The sequence below is a fragment of the Aethina tumida genome, chromosome 5 (genome assembly GCF_024364675.1).
Source record: "Aethina tumida isolate Nest 87 chromosome 5, icAetTumi1.1, whole genome shotgun sequence".
Taxonomy (NCBI): domain Eukaryota; kingdom Metazoa; phylum Arthropoda; class Insecta; order Coleoptera; family Nitidulidae; genus Aethina; species Aethina tumida.
In genome coordinates this window covers 1351464-1365616 of record NC_065439.1, presented here as the reverse complement: position 1 = coordinate 1365616, position 14153 = coordinate 1351464, and the positions used below count along the sequence as shown (strand labels likewise).

General features: G+C 37.6%; 4 protein-coding genes across 4 annotated transcripts; 2 read left to right on the top strand and 2 right to left on the bottom strand.

Moving 5' to 3' along the window:
* Positions 1-2966: 2966 nt before the first annotated feature.
* On the bottom strand, positions 2967-5722 carry LOC109598921 (FACT complex subunit Ssrp1). The gene is made up of 6 exons (XM_020014823.2): positions 5522-5722; positions 5061-5468; positions 4590-5008; positions 4407-4535; positions 4060-4351; positions 2967-4006 (listed from the first exon to the last, which is right to left on the bottom strand). The coding sequence occupies exons 1-6, from the start codon at positions 5570-5572 to the stop codon at positions 3038-3040; spliced, it is 2268 nt and encodes a 755-aa protein (XP_019870382.1). The 5' UTR covers positions 5573-5722; the 3' UTR covers positions 2967-3037.
* A 190-nt stretch (positions 5723-5912) lies between these two features.
* On the top strand, positions 5913-7827 carry LOC109598922 (protein misato). Its single transcript, XM_020014824.2, has one exon. The coding sequence runs from the start codon at positions 6139-6141 to the stop codon at positions 7774-7776; it is 1638 nt and encodes a 545-aa protein (XP_019870383.2). The 5' UTR covers positions 5913-6138; the 3' UTR covers positions 7777-7827.
* Positions 7828-8021: 194 nt separating this feature from the next.
* On the top strand, positions 8022-11691 carry LOC109598900 (elongator complex protein 2). Its single transcript, XM_020014803.2, has 8 exons — positions 8022-8283; positions 8335-8635; positions 8692-9443; positions 9503-9701; positions 9755-9907; positions 9961-10126; positions 10944-11429; positions 11487-11691. The coding sequence occupies exons 1-8, from the start codon at positions 8152-8154 to the stop codon at positions 11653-11655; spliced, it is 2358 nt and encodes a 785-aa protein (XP_019870362.2). The 5' UTR covers positions 8022-8151; the 3' UTR covers positions 11656-11691.
* A 13-nt stretch (positions 11692-11704) lies between these two features.
* On the bottom strand, positions 11705-12165 carry LOC109598901 (uncharacterized). Its single transcript, XM_020014804.2, has 2 exons — positions 11985-12165; positions 11705-11934 (listed from the first exon to the last, which is right to left on the bottom strand). Exons 1-2 carry the CDS (start codon positions 12107-12109, stop codon positions 11802-11804), a joined length of 258 nt encoding a protein of 85 aa, XP_019870363.1. The 5' UTR covers positions 12110-12165; the 3' UTR covers positions 11705-11801.
* Positions 12166-14153: the final 1988 nt, after the last annotated feature.

The window sequence follows — 14153 nt, the reverse complement described above, 5'->3', positions numbered from 1 at the left end:
TTTTGTTTTTTTTCAATTGACCACACCTAAAAATAGAACATTTAAAAAAATATATAAAATGAATACTACTTTTGATGATTTTTTTTGTGTAAAAAAACGCATCTGCACGAATTTATAAGTATAAAATTACGGTATATATTTTTAATAACAAATATCATCAAAATTTGTATAAAATATAGTAAAATATTAAATGATTTTGTAAGTATTCGAAATTTTATAATTTTATAAATAAAAAGAAAAATTAAATTGTTCTATTTATGCTAAAAAGTCTCAAATACATTTATTTAAATAATACAAGTTGTTTAGTTAAATAATTATATTTTAACAGTATTATTTAATTACATATGTTTAATAATTTAGTTAAAAAATTTAGTGAAGGTTTAAACATTTAAACTGAAAAACTGATTTTTTATGGTTTTATTAAAATAAATTCTTTTACAAATATATACTATTCTAATACATATTCTTATTAAGTTAATTAATAATAAACATAAACTTAATTAACATAAAATTATATATATATATATATTTCTATCATAAACTATTGTGAAAAACTATATGCTAAACAGCTATTTTAATTTTATTACTACATGTGTATGAAAATTTAATTATACATAGAGTAAGAGAAGTGTTTGACCCGTTTGAATTTAGAAAGAAACGTCAAGCATGACAGAGACAATAGAAGTCTGTCCCATAATGGGAGACTTACCGGCCCTATTGCACATGATGTCTTTTTTGGGATTCAGACGGATCAAATTCTTTTTCGTATTGTATAGGGCTAAATATACAATATCGTTACTTTTATATGGTATATTGATACACAGCAAGATGTTTTCTACAACATGTTTCTTACGCAAATTATTTTTCATGCATGTTTATTTCTATTATGTACTTTTTTAATTAGTATTTCCACAGGTGTATCATTCAATAAATCAAAGCGTGAGTCTACTACTTTCTGATGACGTATTTCAGTAATAAATTTTATATTTGTAAAGTTAGTCTTCCGCAAAGTACATTCTATCTTACGCATAAAAAAAATAGGTGTAATTATAACATATTCTTGTATGTCATCCATATAAAAGTAAACATTTTTATGGTCATCAAACTGACCTATCATAAAAAAATTTGCATCTTTATAATTTGAATTACATATATAAAAATAATTATGATTTAAAATGTGGAGAGCGGACTCATGTACAAAAAAGTGGTTTTCCAAAGCTTCAACATTAGGAATGTCACTCTTCCCACATACACCACAAGTGATTGGTCCTCTTTGTGAACAGATCATTTCATGTTTATACAATTTATTGGGAACAAATGATTGTTGGCATTTCCATTTGCAAAATAATTTTAACTGATTAAAAACATTGTTGAGCTTAGCATTATATATGTAGTTATATTGACCAGGACATAGAGAATCCGAACATTTTGAACATACAAAATGTATTTCTAAACAGCAACAATCATATAAACTATTTTCATATATTAAATAACCACAACTGGAACAAATTGATTCTATTTTAATATCGGGATTATTTTTATTTATTAACAAGGTTTTACAGCCAGATAATTTCCACTCGTTATTTTTAATTAAAAAATTCTCATCCAAGTAAATTGTTCTGTTCTCTGCCACTGATATACTATTTTTTTGTATGTCAACTTTTCCGATTTGAACAAAATCCATAAAATTCTCAGCATCATAATTTAAAATTAATTCACATTTTTCAGATGGTTTTAAGTCTTGCAAGCATATTTTTTGTTCACCACTGTTAAATGACCTAAATCCAGTTTTAATATGGTTCCCTCTGGTAAAACAAAAACCATACTTAATATTTTTTGAGAGTTCAGTTGGTCCCAAACAATCTGCTCTTAAAGATAATTCATTGTCAACATCAAGAGAAAGATGTATAAAAAATATGTGCTTATCTGTGTAATACATAAGTGTTTTGAACGTGTCCACAGTCTTGTTAATTGTGAACGATGGATTCGTTATTACCAATCCACTGTGATGTTCTCCAAAATGTTGTTTCATTGCATAACTTGGTATCCACTCGTTGGCACACAAAGGACATTCATATTTGTTACTTTTGCATGTTTCTTCATGTTCAACAACTTGATTGGGCGGCAGCAGTTTACGACAACCTTCATAACGATTCACACATTTGAACAACATTTTTTCAGCAAGTTTATTATAAGCAGATTGTACACCAACCTCCTCACCAACACAACGGCCGCATATTTTTTTATAATTTTTTGAAATAGTCACTGGCAACACTGAAAGGTATTTACCACAGTTGGAACATAGAGAATTCTCCAAAACTGTATCAGGCACGATAGCAAACATTTTTATTGGGATGGTTGGCCAAAATAGTTACTACAACGGTCGAATTTAATCTGTATTTGTCGTTGCCCTTTAATCGAATTATAAATTAAGTTCTTATCATAGAATAAGTTCATTTAGATAGGGTTTCTTTATTTTTATTTTGTCATACCGTTGAGGAGCCCGAGATACTATTGGGGCGTTTCCTTTAAATAGATACACTTGTAAAATATGTTTTATTTATTTAAATATTAAAGTGGAGAGATAAAATAATTCTAGATTACGTGTTCATTGTGAAATCCAAAGATACATGTATCAATAACTTTGCTACAATGTATAAATAGGTATTTCCCCTATCTAGAACCGAAAAAAACCTTTCTCATTTACAGTTTTTACAGTTCCTGGATGTATGCATCACAATACAGACGTGGTGTTTCAGAGATATTATATTCAAGGCTTTTTTGATTAATAGTGATAAAAAATGGATAGATATTAATATAATACCAATTTTCTATAAGTAGTTATACACTTAGAAACACCTTTTATGTATAAATCTAAACACTGAAAACTCTCAACAATAAAAATTTGTTTTAGTTTATGTTATTAGACAATTTTGTGTTAGGCAGTAAAAATAATAAAAAGAATATCAAAGTTTTATGTTTTAATTATCGAAATTAACAATATAAATTAAAAAAAAAAAGAAAATCGAACCTAAAACTAATCGCTATCTTCATTCTCGCTAGTAGGTGGAGTACTTTCAATATCTTCATCGTCCTCGTCGTCTTCACTTTCCGACTCCTTCTTCTTTGACTTGGACTTTTTCGTATTTTTCTCGTCGTCGCTGTCTTTCTTTCTCTTTTTAGTTTTCTTTTCATCGACTGAATCTTTCGACGTGTTGACCTCATCGTCGCTGGATGCGGACTTCTTTTTCTTCGACGACTTCTTGTCGTCCTTTTTCGGCGACGGCTTCTTATCATTATCACTATCTGAGGAGCTATCATCGCTCTCGATAAACTCTTTACTTTTAATATTTCCAACTTTAATGGGTGATTCAGTTTTAGTTTTCTTCTTCGACGTCGCAGTCTTTTTGCTGCCACCGCTGCTTTTGTCTTCAGATTTGGCCCCGCCACCAGATTTCTTGTACTCCTCCATGGCAACGTTGTAGTCTTCTTTAAGTTTGGCAGCCTTGCTCTCCCATTGGGCCTTATCCTTCAGTTCCTTCCACATTTCGCCGCCCTTCTTCGCTATTTCGGTCACCTTAATGCCCGGATTGTCGGCCTTAATCTTTTCCCTGGTCTCGTTTAGCCACAACATAAAAGCGGTCGCCGGACGTTTCGGCTTATCGTCGTCCTTCGCCTTTTTGTCACGCTTCTTGCGCGGCTTCTCCGACACCGTTTTAGTCTTCTTCTCCTTCTTTTCCTTCTTGTGTTTCTTCTTGTCCTTCTTCTTGTCGCCGCCTTCGTCCTCGCCACCTTCCTCTTCGGACGAACTGCTCGGGTTACTGTCGAACTCTTCGGCGACGTCGCTTTCAGCCTGGTCCGGATTGAAGTCTTCGTCCGTGCTTTCATCTTCGTCGTCGTCGTCCGCGTCCCTCTCCTGCGCTTCGGCCTTAACACGTTCGAGGTACGCGTCGGGCGCCGCCTCGTCGTCTGAGTCGCCGAAGTCGTCTTTGTAATTAGCCTTGTCCTGCGAATTGTAACCTGCCGATTAATCGAACCCCACACCCGCGAAACACTTACGTTCTTGCCGCGGTTCTTGATGTTGAGCTTCTTGGAATTGATGAAGTCGAACAGCTTGCCGTACTCCTCCTTTTCGATGCTGCTGAACGTGTGGGTCGTGCCCGACTTCAGTTCGACCTCGAAGTCGAAGGATCTGGTGCTGCCGCCGCCACGTGCGAAGTTCACCGACGCTATTTCCTCGAACCGAATGTGAATCGGCGGCTTGTGGATGTAGATGAAGCCCCGCTCCAGCGGGTACATCAGACCGGCCGCCGCCTTGTACGAGCAACCGATGGCTGGCGTCCCTGAATGACTGTAAACATTTTAAAAGTCAACACTTGTTAATAATAAACTCCACTTCAAGTTACCCAACAAAAGCCCCAGGTCCGGTAATTTTCCTGTTGATAATGTGTTTCATAATTTTCCCCAGGACTTCGTAAGTGGGGCCTGACAGCTCTTTCTCGAGCTTACCCTCGTACTTCTCCTTCAGTTCCTCCCTAAAAACCCACACTTACTCGTCTTGTTTCATTTATTATTATTAGTTACCCTACTCAGTGAATGGAAGCTCCAACGACGTCTCATCGTCCTGAGAGAACAGCAGCACTAAAAAGTGGTACCTGGTCTGCCCCTGCTTGATCGGAGGATCCAGACTGACCACGAAAAACATTTGCCTGTTGTCCTTGTGTGGCAGGATGAACAGCCTTAAGACAGTCGACATAGGAATCTTGTAGTCGAATGTTTTGCCGTGCAGTTGGAAAAACGAGGAGAATATTTTGATGTCGTAACGACCACGGGGTGTCAAGCAGTGGATCTCTCGGAATATGGCAATGGCATCGCCCGATACGTTGATGACGCTCGCCTTGTTCATCACCTGTTGCTGGAAAGCTTCCACGGGGTCCGTGTCACCCGCCAGTTCGTTCGAGGGGATGAAAAACCGCATCTCCATTAAGCTAACTGGGGCATCATCGTTCTAAAATTACATCAATTATAGCAGTCTCCCAGTTAATTATGTGTTGTGTTACCTGATGGAATTCCATGGTGATCTCGTTTTTGCCTGCCGTGCACTGCGACACGTGGTTCAAAGGTATTTCGAAGGCGCTGTTGTTGTTCGAGCCAACATCGAAGCTCAAAACTGACCCATTAAATCTGGCCGTGCCCCAGTTCCAACCCTTCAAACTCAGCTCCTTCTCCAGCATGTCAATTTTGTATGAGTGAGAAAAGAACTTGGAGATCTTCTCCTTTTCGGAGTCTTTGAAGCCTACATATCTGTACAGCAGGCCGGTTTTAAGGAATATACGTATGCCCAAGGTGCCGGCGAAATTTTGGAAGTTGACCACGTCGATGTCCGACGACTGGATCTGGTCGACCTTTCCCGTTTTGCTGTTCTTGAACACGATACTTTGGTCGGTCATTTTCAGCTTGCCGGGTGTCTGGAAGACGTGTTTAAGTGTACAAGGTCGTTAATTGGGGGGTACGTGCTTACCATGCATCCTTTTATTTCTGCCGTTATGTCCGAGTATTCGAGGAAGTCCATGGTGTATTTGGTTGTGGTAAATTGTTGTTAGATTTTACTAGAACACGTTTTGTTTGTCGGACATCACTACACATAAAGCAACAAGCGCCAAAATGTCGGGTTTGTTAACTACTCCAAACTGGTGGCGGGAAAATGATTTTATTAATTTGAACAATTGAACTACCTTTTTATTGTTGTTAATTCATTCATTAAAACGTGATTTAACATAAAATTATTGATCACTTGCAATTTAATGATATTAATCTAATGCAACAATTTTATAAATTAAATTAAATACTTTCAATGTTATCATCACACCGAATTCTTGTTGTCTCAAATAACCTACAAATCACAACACTTAAAATAATAAAAATTAAACACGAACTTTTTGGGGTCTGAGACGTTTTTGTAGTGCCCGTTTTCAGTCCAGTACCGATTCAGTAACCGAACGTGTTTAATAAAAATAATTACAACACAGAAAGTCGGTTTGTCGAACGGCCACACTGCCTACAATCTCAAATAACCTAAAAACAACAAACACTCGAATTTATTGTTTACCATGATGCGGTATTAAGGAATAGCATAAAATGGGCACCCGCGAAATATTGACCCTCCAATTCGGCCAGTACTCGAATCACATCGGCACGCACTGGTGGAACGTGCAGGAGGCCGGCTTCACCTACGACACGAACACCGCGTCCGAAATCAATCACGACGTGCTGTTCCGCGAGGGCCTGACGCACCGCAACGAGGTGACTTTCACCCCCCGATTGTTGTGCGTCGACCTTAAAGACGGCCTCAAGGCCCTGCCTCAAGATGGTGAGCTGTATGGAGTGCCAAAGTTGCCTTCTGATGATGAGATTAACTGGGACGAAAGTGCTGTTGAAGTTGTTAAGCAGGAGGAGGACGAGAAGAGTCGGTTTCAGAAGGATTTGGCTGCCGGCAGTCACGTTGATTACGACCTGGAGACTGACGTGAAGGTTTGGTCGGACTTTTTGTATGCCCGGTTCCATCCCAGGACGGTTAATGTTGTTAAACAGTATGAGTATGGGAATGTTAATACACCTTTTGATGTTTATCCCTTGGGCACGGACGTCTGGAAGACGCAGCAGTTCGACGACGAGTTCTGCGACAAAATTCGTAACTACTTGGAGGAGTCGGACAGTTTTCAAGGCTTCCACATGTTGACCGACTGTTGTGACGCCTTCTCAGGAATGTCATCAGCCTGTCTGGAATATCTTAGGGACGAATATGAACATAAAAGTGTCCTAGTTTTTCCAGTAATACCCTCATACTTCCCAGATAATGACTACGAAACCGAAAAGGACAGACAAAACTCAATATTAAACGACTCAATTAGGCTCCTAAACATGACCCTCGGCTTCAACAGTTTCACTGAACACAGCTCCCTGTTCATTCCTTTATGCACAAGCGAAAAAGGCTTCAGACAACCAGGCGCAAAACGTGAATTTTACCACACAAACTACAACCACAAGCTCCCCTACCATTCAAGTGCAATTCTAGCCTCGGCTTTGGACACGCTCACCTTAAAGCATCGCTTAAGGAGCAGCAACTTTTCCCTAATAGATCTGTGTGTGGACTTAAATGTGGTGGGCAGGAAGTGCGCCAGTGCAAGCGTGTGCTTCCCCTTTTCCATAAACAAGGATGCTGATTTGCTCGAGTGTTTGGACAATTGGACGGGTTCGTTGACTAAAAGTATTACCCCCAGTTGCCACTTGGGGACTGACAGGATGATGCAGCATATCACGCTTAGGGGAATCCCCGAGTCTAGATTGAAAAAGGCTCCAAACGTGGCTGGCAAACAAAAGGACATGCCGGCGTATAAATACAACACTATCAATGAGATGCTTAGTTATTACTATTCTTGTACGTTGTATGCGACAGCCACAAACGTGACGGTTGTGGAAAAGCCTCTGCCGGTCAAAACGCCCTTCCCAAAAATCTTCGATAAAGTTTTGGATGTGGATGGGAATGTTACAAATGAGGAACAATGTTTGAGGCCCCAGAACGTTCCTGTGTTAGCCGGCGTGCATACGGGGGAAGAAATTGGAACAATGTTAGAAAACTTACACACCGAAGCCAGGAAGATCAAGTTTAAAAGGTTTAGTGGGTTCCTATCTGGAGGATTGACATCTGATGATTTTGAAGAGTGCTTAGATAACTTGTTTACGTTAAGAGAGAATTACGAAGATAATTTTATATAATTTAATAAAGCAAATGTTACTATAATAATAATAATAAATAATCTAATTTAATATTTTGTATTTATTGTGGCAATAAGTTGTTAAATTGTTGTACCTAACCTGAAGACTAAAAGTACAAAAGTTCATTTGAACTACTTATCAGCTATTAAATTATTCAAATTGGACTGTGTTTCATTGCTGATCTATAAATAATATCAATTTATATATTTCTATTAACTTTAGCACTGCTGAATATCAATAAATAAAATCAATAATTTTAAATATTTTTTATTACTTGGACACTTTTATAAATTCATGAATATTTGAGGTTATGTTTACACTCACACCAAGTGATTTCATTAATCACAGAAAACGACAATAATAATAATTATAAAAATGAAACTCGAACAATTTGACGTTAGTTACACCAGTACGAATTGCAATCAAACGCCCGCAGCTGCTGACTGGGGCAGGAACAATTTAATTTGTTATGCATCCAGTGACACTGTTTTAGTTTACGATCCAAATGTAACATTCAAATCACCAACATTATCCTCACTAACATTGTTTCAATTTTAGTTTGGATCCGGAGGGAAAGTGATCGACACCCTGATTCACACGAAACGCGTGAATTCAGTAAAATGGGTCTGCAAACTGGATAAACATGAGTGTGAGACTGAAGTTGTTTCGGCTGTGGCAGATGGACACGTTTGTATTTGGAGCAAAAGTGATTCTGAGGACACTTATTCGCAAAGCTCGTTGGATCACAAGTCAAATGCGACAATTGTTGATGCAATTTACAAGGATGAGAAAAATGTTATAGTTGTTTCGGCACATATGGACTCAACTGTGAGAATTGCAAACAAAGAAACCACGTCAGGTAATTTATTGAATAAGGTAGTAAACAGTTTCATATTAATTTAACATTATTTATAGGAAATTTTGACCTGATTCAAACCCTGAACTTCGGCTACCACATAAGCACAGCCCTAAGAATAGCCAAATTGCCCGACTCCAACTTAATTCTCGCCGTAGCGCTGGACAATTCAAAGATAAACGTGTACACAGAACTAAACCACGAGTTTGTTGTTGGAATGACACTCACAGGCCACGATGATTGGGTCAGAGGTTTAGACTTTGCCCTCAATGAAGCAGATTTGAAACTGGCCTCGTCGTCGCAGGACGCTTTCATTCGATTATGGAAGTTCTCAACAGCGGACGAAAGGGGTACGACGTTGCAAACCAGCCAAACAACATACAAAGTCACTTTGGAGTCCGTCCTGACTGGGCACGAGGGGTGGATTTACTCGGTCAAGTGGAGCCCGGACGGCAAACAACTCCTGTCCGCCTCCATAGACAAAACGTTGATCGTTTGGGAGTACGACGCCGTGACGAATCTGTGGCTGGACAAAGTCAGGCTGGGCGAAGTGGGCGGCAACACTCTCGGGTTTTACACCGGGGTGTTTTCGCCGGATGGCCAGAGCATCTTGGCTTACAGCTATCACGGGGCCTTCCATCTCTGGAGGCGTAACGAGGAGGTGGACAGTTGGGAGCCGCAGGTGACGGTCGGGGGGCATTTCGACGAAGTGGTCGACCTGAGTTGGGATCCGAATGGGGAGTTCCTGATCACTACTTCAAGTGATCAAACTACCCGAATTCACGCACCATGGTCCAAAGACAATAAAACTGTAATTTCTGTGATTTATACGTTTTCTTTGTGCTGTAAACTAATCCTGTAATATTTTAGGTAACCTGGCATGAAATTGCCAGACCCCAAGTCCATGGTCACAATTTATTTTGCCTGGCTATGTTGTCAAGGTACCAGTTCGCCTCTGGAGCTGAGGAGAAAGTCGTAAGAGTCTTTGAGGCACCCCAAAACTTCATTGAAAACTTCAGGAGGATCTGTAAAATTACCCACGATAAAGAGGGGGACTCGTTGTTAAACTGTAAACCAAATAGTCATGTTTTTAAACTAATTTTTACAACACCATTGTTGTAGCTGGTAAACTGGAGGCAAGGGGCGCCTCCGTTCCATCTTTGGGACTGTCGAACAAGGCCGTCTTCACCGACGACAACACCGAAGACACCAAACCCATCGACAACAAAAATCCTTACGCAGAAGAATCTCTGTTCAAGGCGGCTGAGTTACACGGTTTGCTTGTGGTTAATGTAATTATTTAATACGTATGTTTAATGTTATTTCAGATCCTCCAACTGAAGAGACGCTGTTAGAAAACACCTTGTGGCCGGAGGTGCAGAAGTTATATGGACATGGATATGAGATTTTTTCGTTAGCTGCGTCTCCGGATGGGAAATTTTTGGCTTCTGCTTGTAAATCAACGTCTCAGGAACATGCTGTTATAATTATATGGTACATTTATCATTCATTTATGGTTTTATAATTCGTTCATCACACTATAATAGTTTCTAATCATTCCCATACAAGTTTAAAGTTATTTCTGGATAAAATTGAGGCAGTTTTACCAGTTTTGTCTAATATTGAGACAGTTTTGTAAGTTCTTTTACTGTTTTATAAGAAATTCAAAACAAGTATTAAGTTTCCTGAACACTTTTACACAAAATTAAGACAATAGTAGAACTTCTTATACAGTTTAAACTTATTTCTGGATAAAATTGAGGCAGTCCTGGCAGTTTTGTATAATAGTGAGACAGTTTTGTAACTTCTTACACTGTTTTATATGTAATTCAAAACAATTGTTAAGTTTTTTGAACAGTTTTGTACCAAATTAAGACAGTAGTAGAACTTCTTATACAGTTTAAACTTATTTGTGGATAAAATTGAGGCAGTACTGGCAGTTTTGTGTAATATTAAGACAGTTTTGTAACTTCTCATACTGTTTTATATGTAATTCAAAACAATTGTTAAGTTTTGTACAAAATTAAGACAGTAGTAGAAATTCTTATACAGTTTAAACTTGTTTCTGGATAAAATTGAGGCAATTCTGTCAGTTTTGTATAACAGTGAGACTGTTTTATATGAAATTCAAAACAATTCTTAAATTTTCTGAACTGTTTTGCATAAAATTGGAACTTTTATTAAGGTTTTTAAAAGATTATAAAAGTTGCACAACTTTTTAAACATACGAAGACAATTATAAAACTTCTTAAGCAATTTCGTGTATATTTAAGACAGTTGTGAAGATTTTAAACAATTCCCCGTGTTCCAGGAACACCGAAAACTGGAAAATGGTACAAAAACTCCTGTCGCACACATTGACCGTTGTCCAAATGGAATTTTCGCCCAACTCCCAGTACCTGCTGTCGGTTTCACGAGACAGACGCTGGTCCCTGTTCGAGAAGACCGAGAACGACTTCCAGTTGATATCCACGACCGACAAGAAAACGGGAATACATTCCAGGATAATATGGACGTGCGGTTGGACCCACGACTCCGCCTACTTCGCCACCGGATCCCGCGATGCTAAAGTGGTGATCTGGACGTTGAACAGGGGGAAGGAACGTGTGGACGCGTTGGGGCAGTGCGAGGCGGTCGAGACGTTGAAGCCGACCAAGGATTCGGCCGTGACTGCGCTTGCGTTTGCGCCTCAGGCGATCAACGAGGGGTACTTGATGGCTGTTGGGTTTGAGAACGGGTCCGTTTATTGCTATCAGTGGAAACACGATTGTAAATTGGTCTTGCAAATTGTTAATCCGTAAGGGTGTCCCTATTATTTAACTGCGAGCAAGTAATTTATTTAATTTTGTTGCAGGTTCTCACATTCGCTGACGGTTAAGAAACTGAAATTCAGACCAGCTTTGGGTAAAACTGGCGAACATCCAGTCAACAGAAATGTTTTACAGTTGGCTAGTTGCAGCTCCAACTTCCAAGTCAAGATTTTTGATATATTCATCGACAAGTTGAAGATTATTAATGTATAAACTACGTTTTTGTAACAATAAATCATATACTTGTTAGTGTTTCTTTCGGTACGGTACGATCGTCACATTTATTCACACAAATCAGATTATTACATTACTTTTAGAGGTCCCTAAATTCGTTTCAATCGTACTTCCATTGTAATAAATCAATCGCAGTCTTTCTTGGATGGTAAGGGGGCGGCGAAAGTGCCGTTGTCGATCTGTTCTTCCCATTTTTGTATCCAGGCGTTGGGACAAATCGACTGGAAAATCTTTTTGAACTCGTCACAACTGGGATTACTACAAACATTCAATCAAATCAAGTGAATTGATTATAAAACGGTCCTTACACATCACCCAAAAGTATTTTACACTTTTGATAGTCCACGAACGAGGCGTAGCACCAGTTGGTCACGTTGCAGTTGTGATATCGGGCGTCTGGGGCGACTGTTTTGACCACCTCGTCATCGGACATGATTAATAACTGGAATTTTGGACGACTTGTCGAAATGTGACAGTGTCAAACTAAGTTAAATTACATCAAAATCAACATTGTTGGGGTTTCTTTGTTGGTGGAGCACGTCAAAGACCCCACATATAATGAGCTAATACAAAACTGGGTGGTGCCAGTCCCTTTCAATCAGAGAATAATCATCATTGTATTAAGGTTGAGGTTGAAACTGCGTTTTATATTTCATCCTATTAGTTGTGGCCCAATGACCACGGACGCTTATTTAGGTGCGGGCACAAAATCCTCTTGTTTTCCAACATTATTGTCCGGCATTTAAATTTTCCCAGACATTCAGCCAGTTAAAAAAGGGAAAGTTACAAATTACACTTTATCAACAAGTATTACTGCAAATGTTAATTAGAATAGGGGCATCAAACGATGACAAAATTGTTATCGACGTTACGAAACATTCCAGCAATAGTTTTAAGCAGCATTGTGAAAATTTAAGTTTCGTTTTCTGGGCGTAAAAATGTATTTCTTCCACCTTGAAATTCTCGAGTAATCGGCACGTTTGTCGTTTTTAAAAGTGCAGTCTTTTGAACCGAGTCCTTGCCACATTATCTAAAAGATTAATACATTTGTAAAACGATCACGCATTTATTAACAAGTTGAGTTTACAATTGTACGGAACTGATAATACATTTTTAATTCTGTTTAGTATTTACGCCACCCTGAAGTGAACAATTTTGCAATCATAATTTGATGGATTTGCCTTGAAGTTAAATTGAAAAGGAACTTTGCCAATATAAATAATTGTTTTGACATGTTTTTTCATAAATTCGGTATATTATCAAGAGTACATTTCCCATTGCAAGAATTCTTAGCAATACATTTTAATAACGTACATCAAATCAATCACGTGGAAGAACGTAATGAATCAGTAAGGTTGTTCCTTTTAAAATCAAGACACTTGTGAAACTACTTATGTAGGTTTGAATTTATTCAGAATTTGTTAAATAATGTGATATTTGTCTTAATTTTATACAAATCTGTGTATTTCACTGTAATAATTTAATAGTTGAGTGACTTCTTAAACAGTTTTGTATGGAATTAAGACAGTTCAGCAAAAAATTAATTAGATCTGAAGCTCCCTAAACACTTTTGTTCAAAATTGGGAACTTTTTAAATAATTCTACAAGAAATTAAGACAGCCATTACATTACCTAAACAATTAAAACAGTTTTTAACCAGTTGAAGATGAAATTCTCTGTCTAATATCACATAAAATTAACTTCCTTAACAGGTCTTTACTAAATTAAGATTGTGAAACTTCTTAAGCTATTCAGTAGAAATTTAAGAGAGTTGTCAAACTCTCTTAGAATTAAGACAGAAGTGAAACTTCCTGACCAGTTTGTTGTCAGGTGATAATTCTTGAATAGTTTAGCTAAAATTAAAAAAGGATTGATACTTTCTAAGCAGTCCTATAATAAATTAAAATAATTGTGAAACTTCTTAAGCCATTCTGTACCAAATTTAAGACAGTAGTGAACCTTCCTGAGTAGTTTCTGATAGAATTAAGACAGTCGTTTCACATCTGAAGTCATTTTATATAAATTTAAAACAGTTCTGAAACTTCGAAACTAGTTTGCACAAAATCAAAAACAGACTTGAAACTTCTTGAATAGTTTCTCTAAAAATTGAAAAGAGTTGATACTTCCTAAACAGTTCTACACCTAATTATGACATGGTACTTGTTGAATAGTTTAACTAAAATTAAAAGAGTTGATCTTCCTAAATAGTTCTACAATAAATTAAGACAGTTGTGAAACTTCTTAAGTCGTTCTGTACCAAATTTAAGACAGTCGTGGAGCTTCCTGAGTAGTTTCTGATAGAATTAAGACAGACGTTTCACATCTGAAGTCATTCTGTATAAAATTAAGACAGTTGTGAAACTCCCTAAGTAGTTTCTGGTAAAATTAAGACAGAAGTGAAACTTCCTAACTAATTTAATATTAATTTAACACAATTGTGAAACTTCCTAAATATTTTCTCATGAAATTAAGGCTAA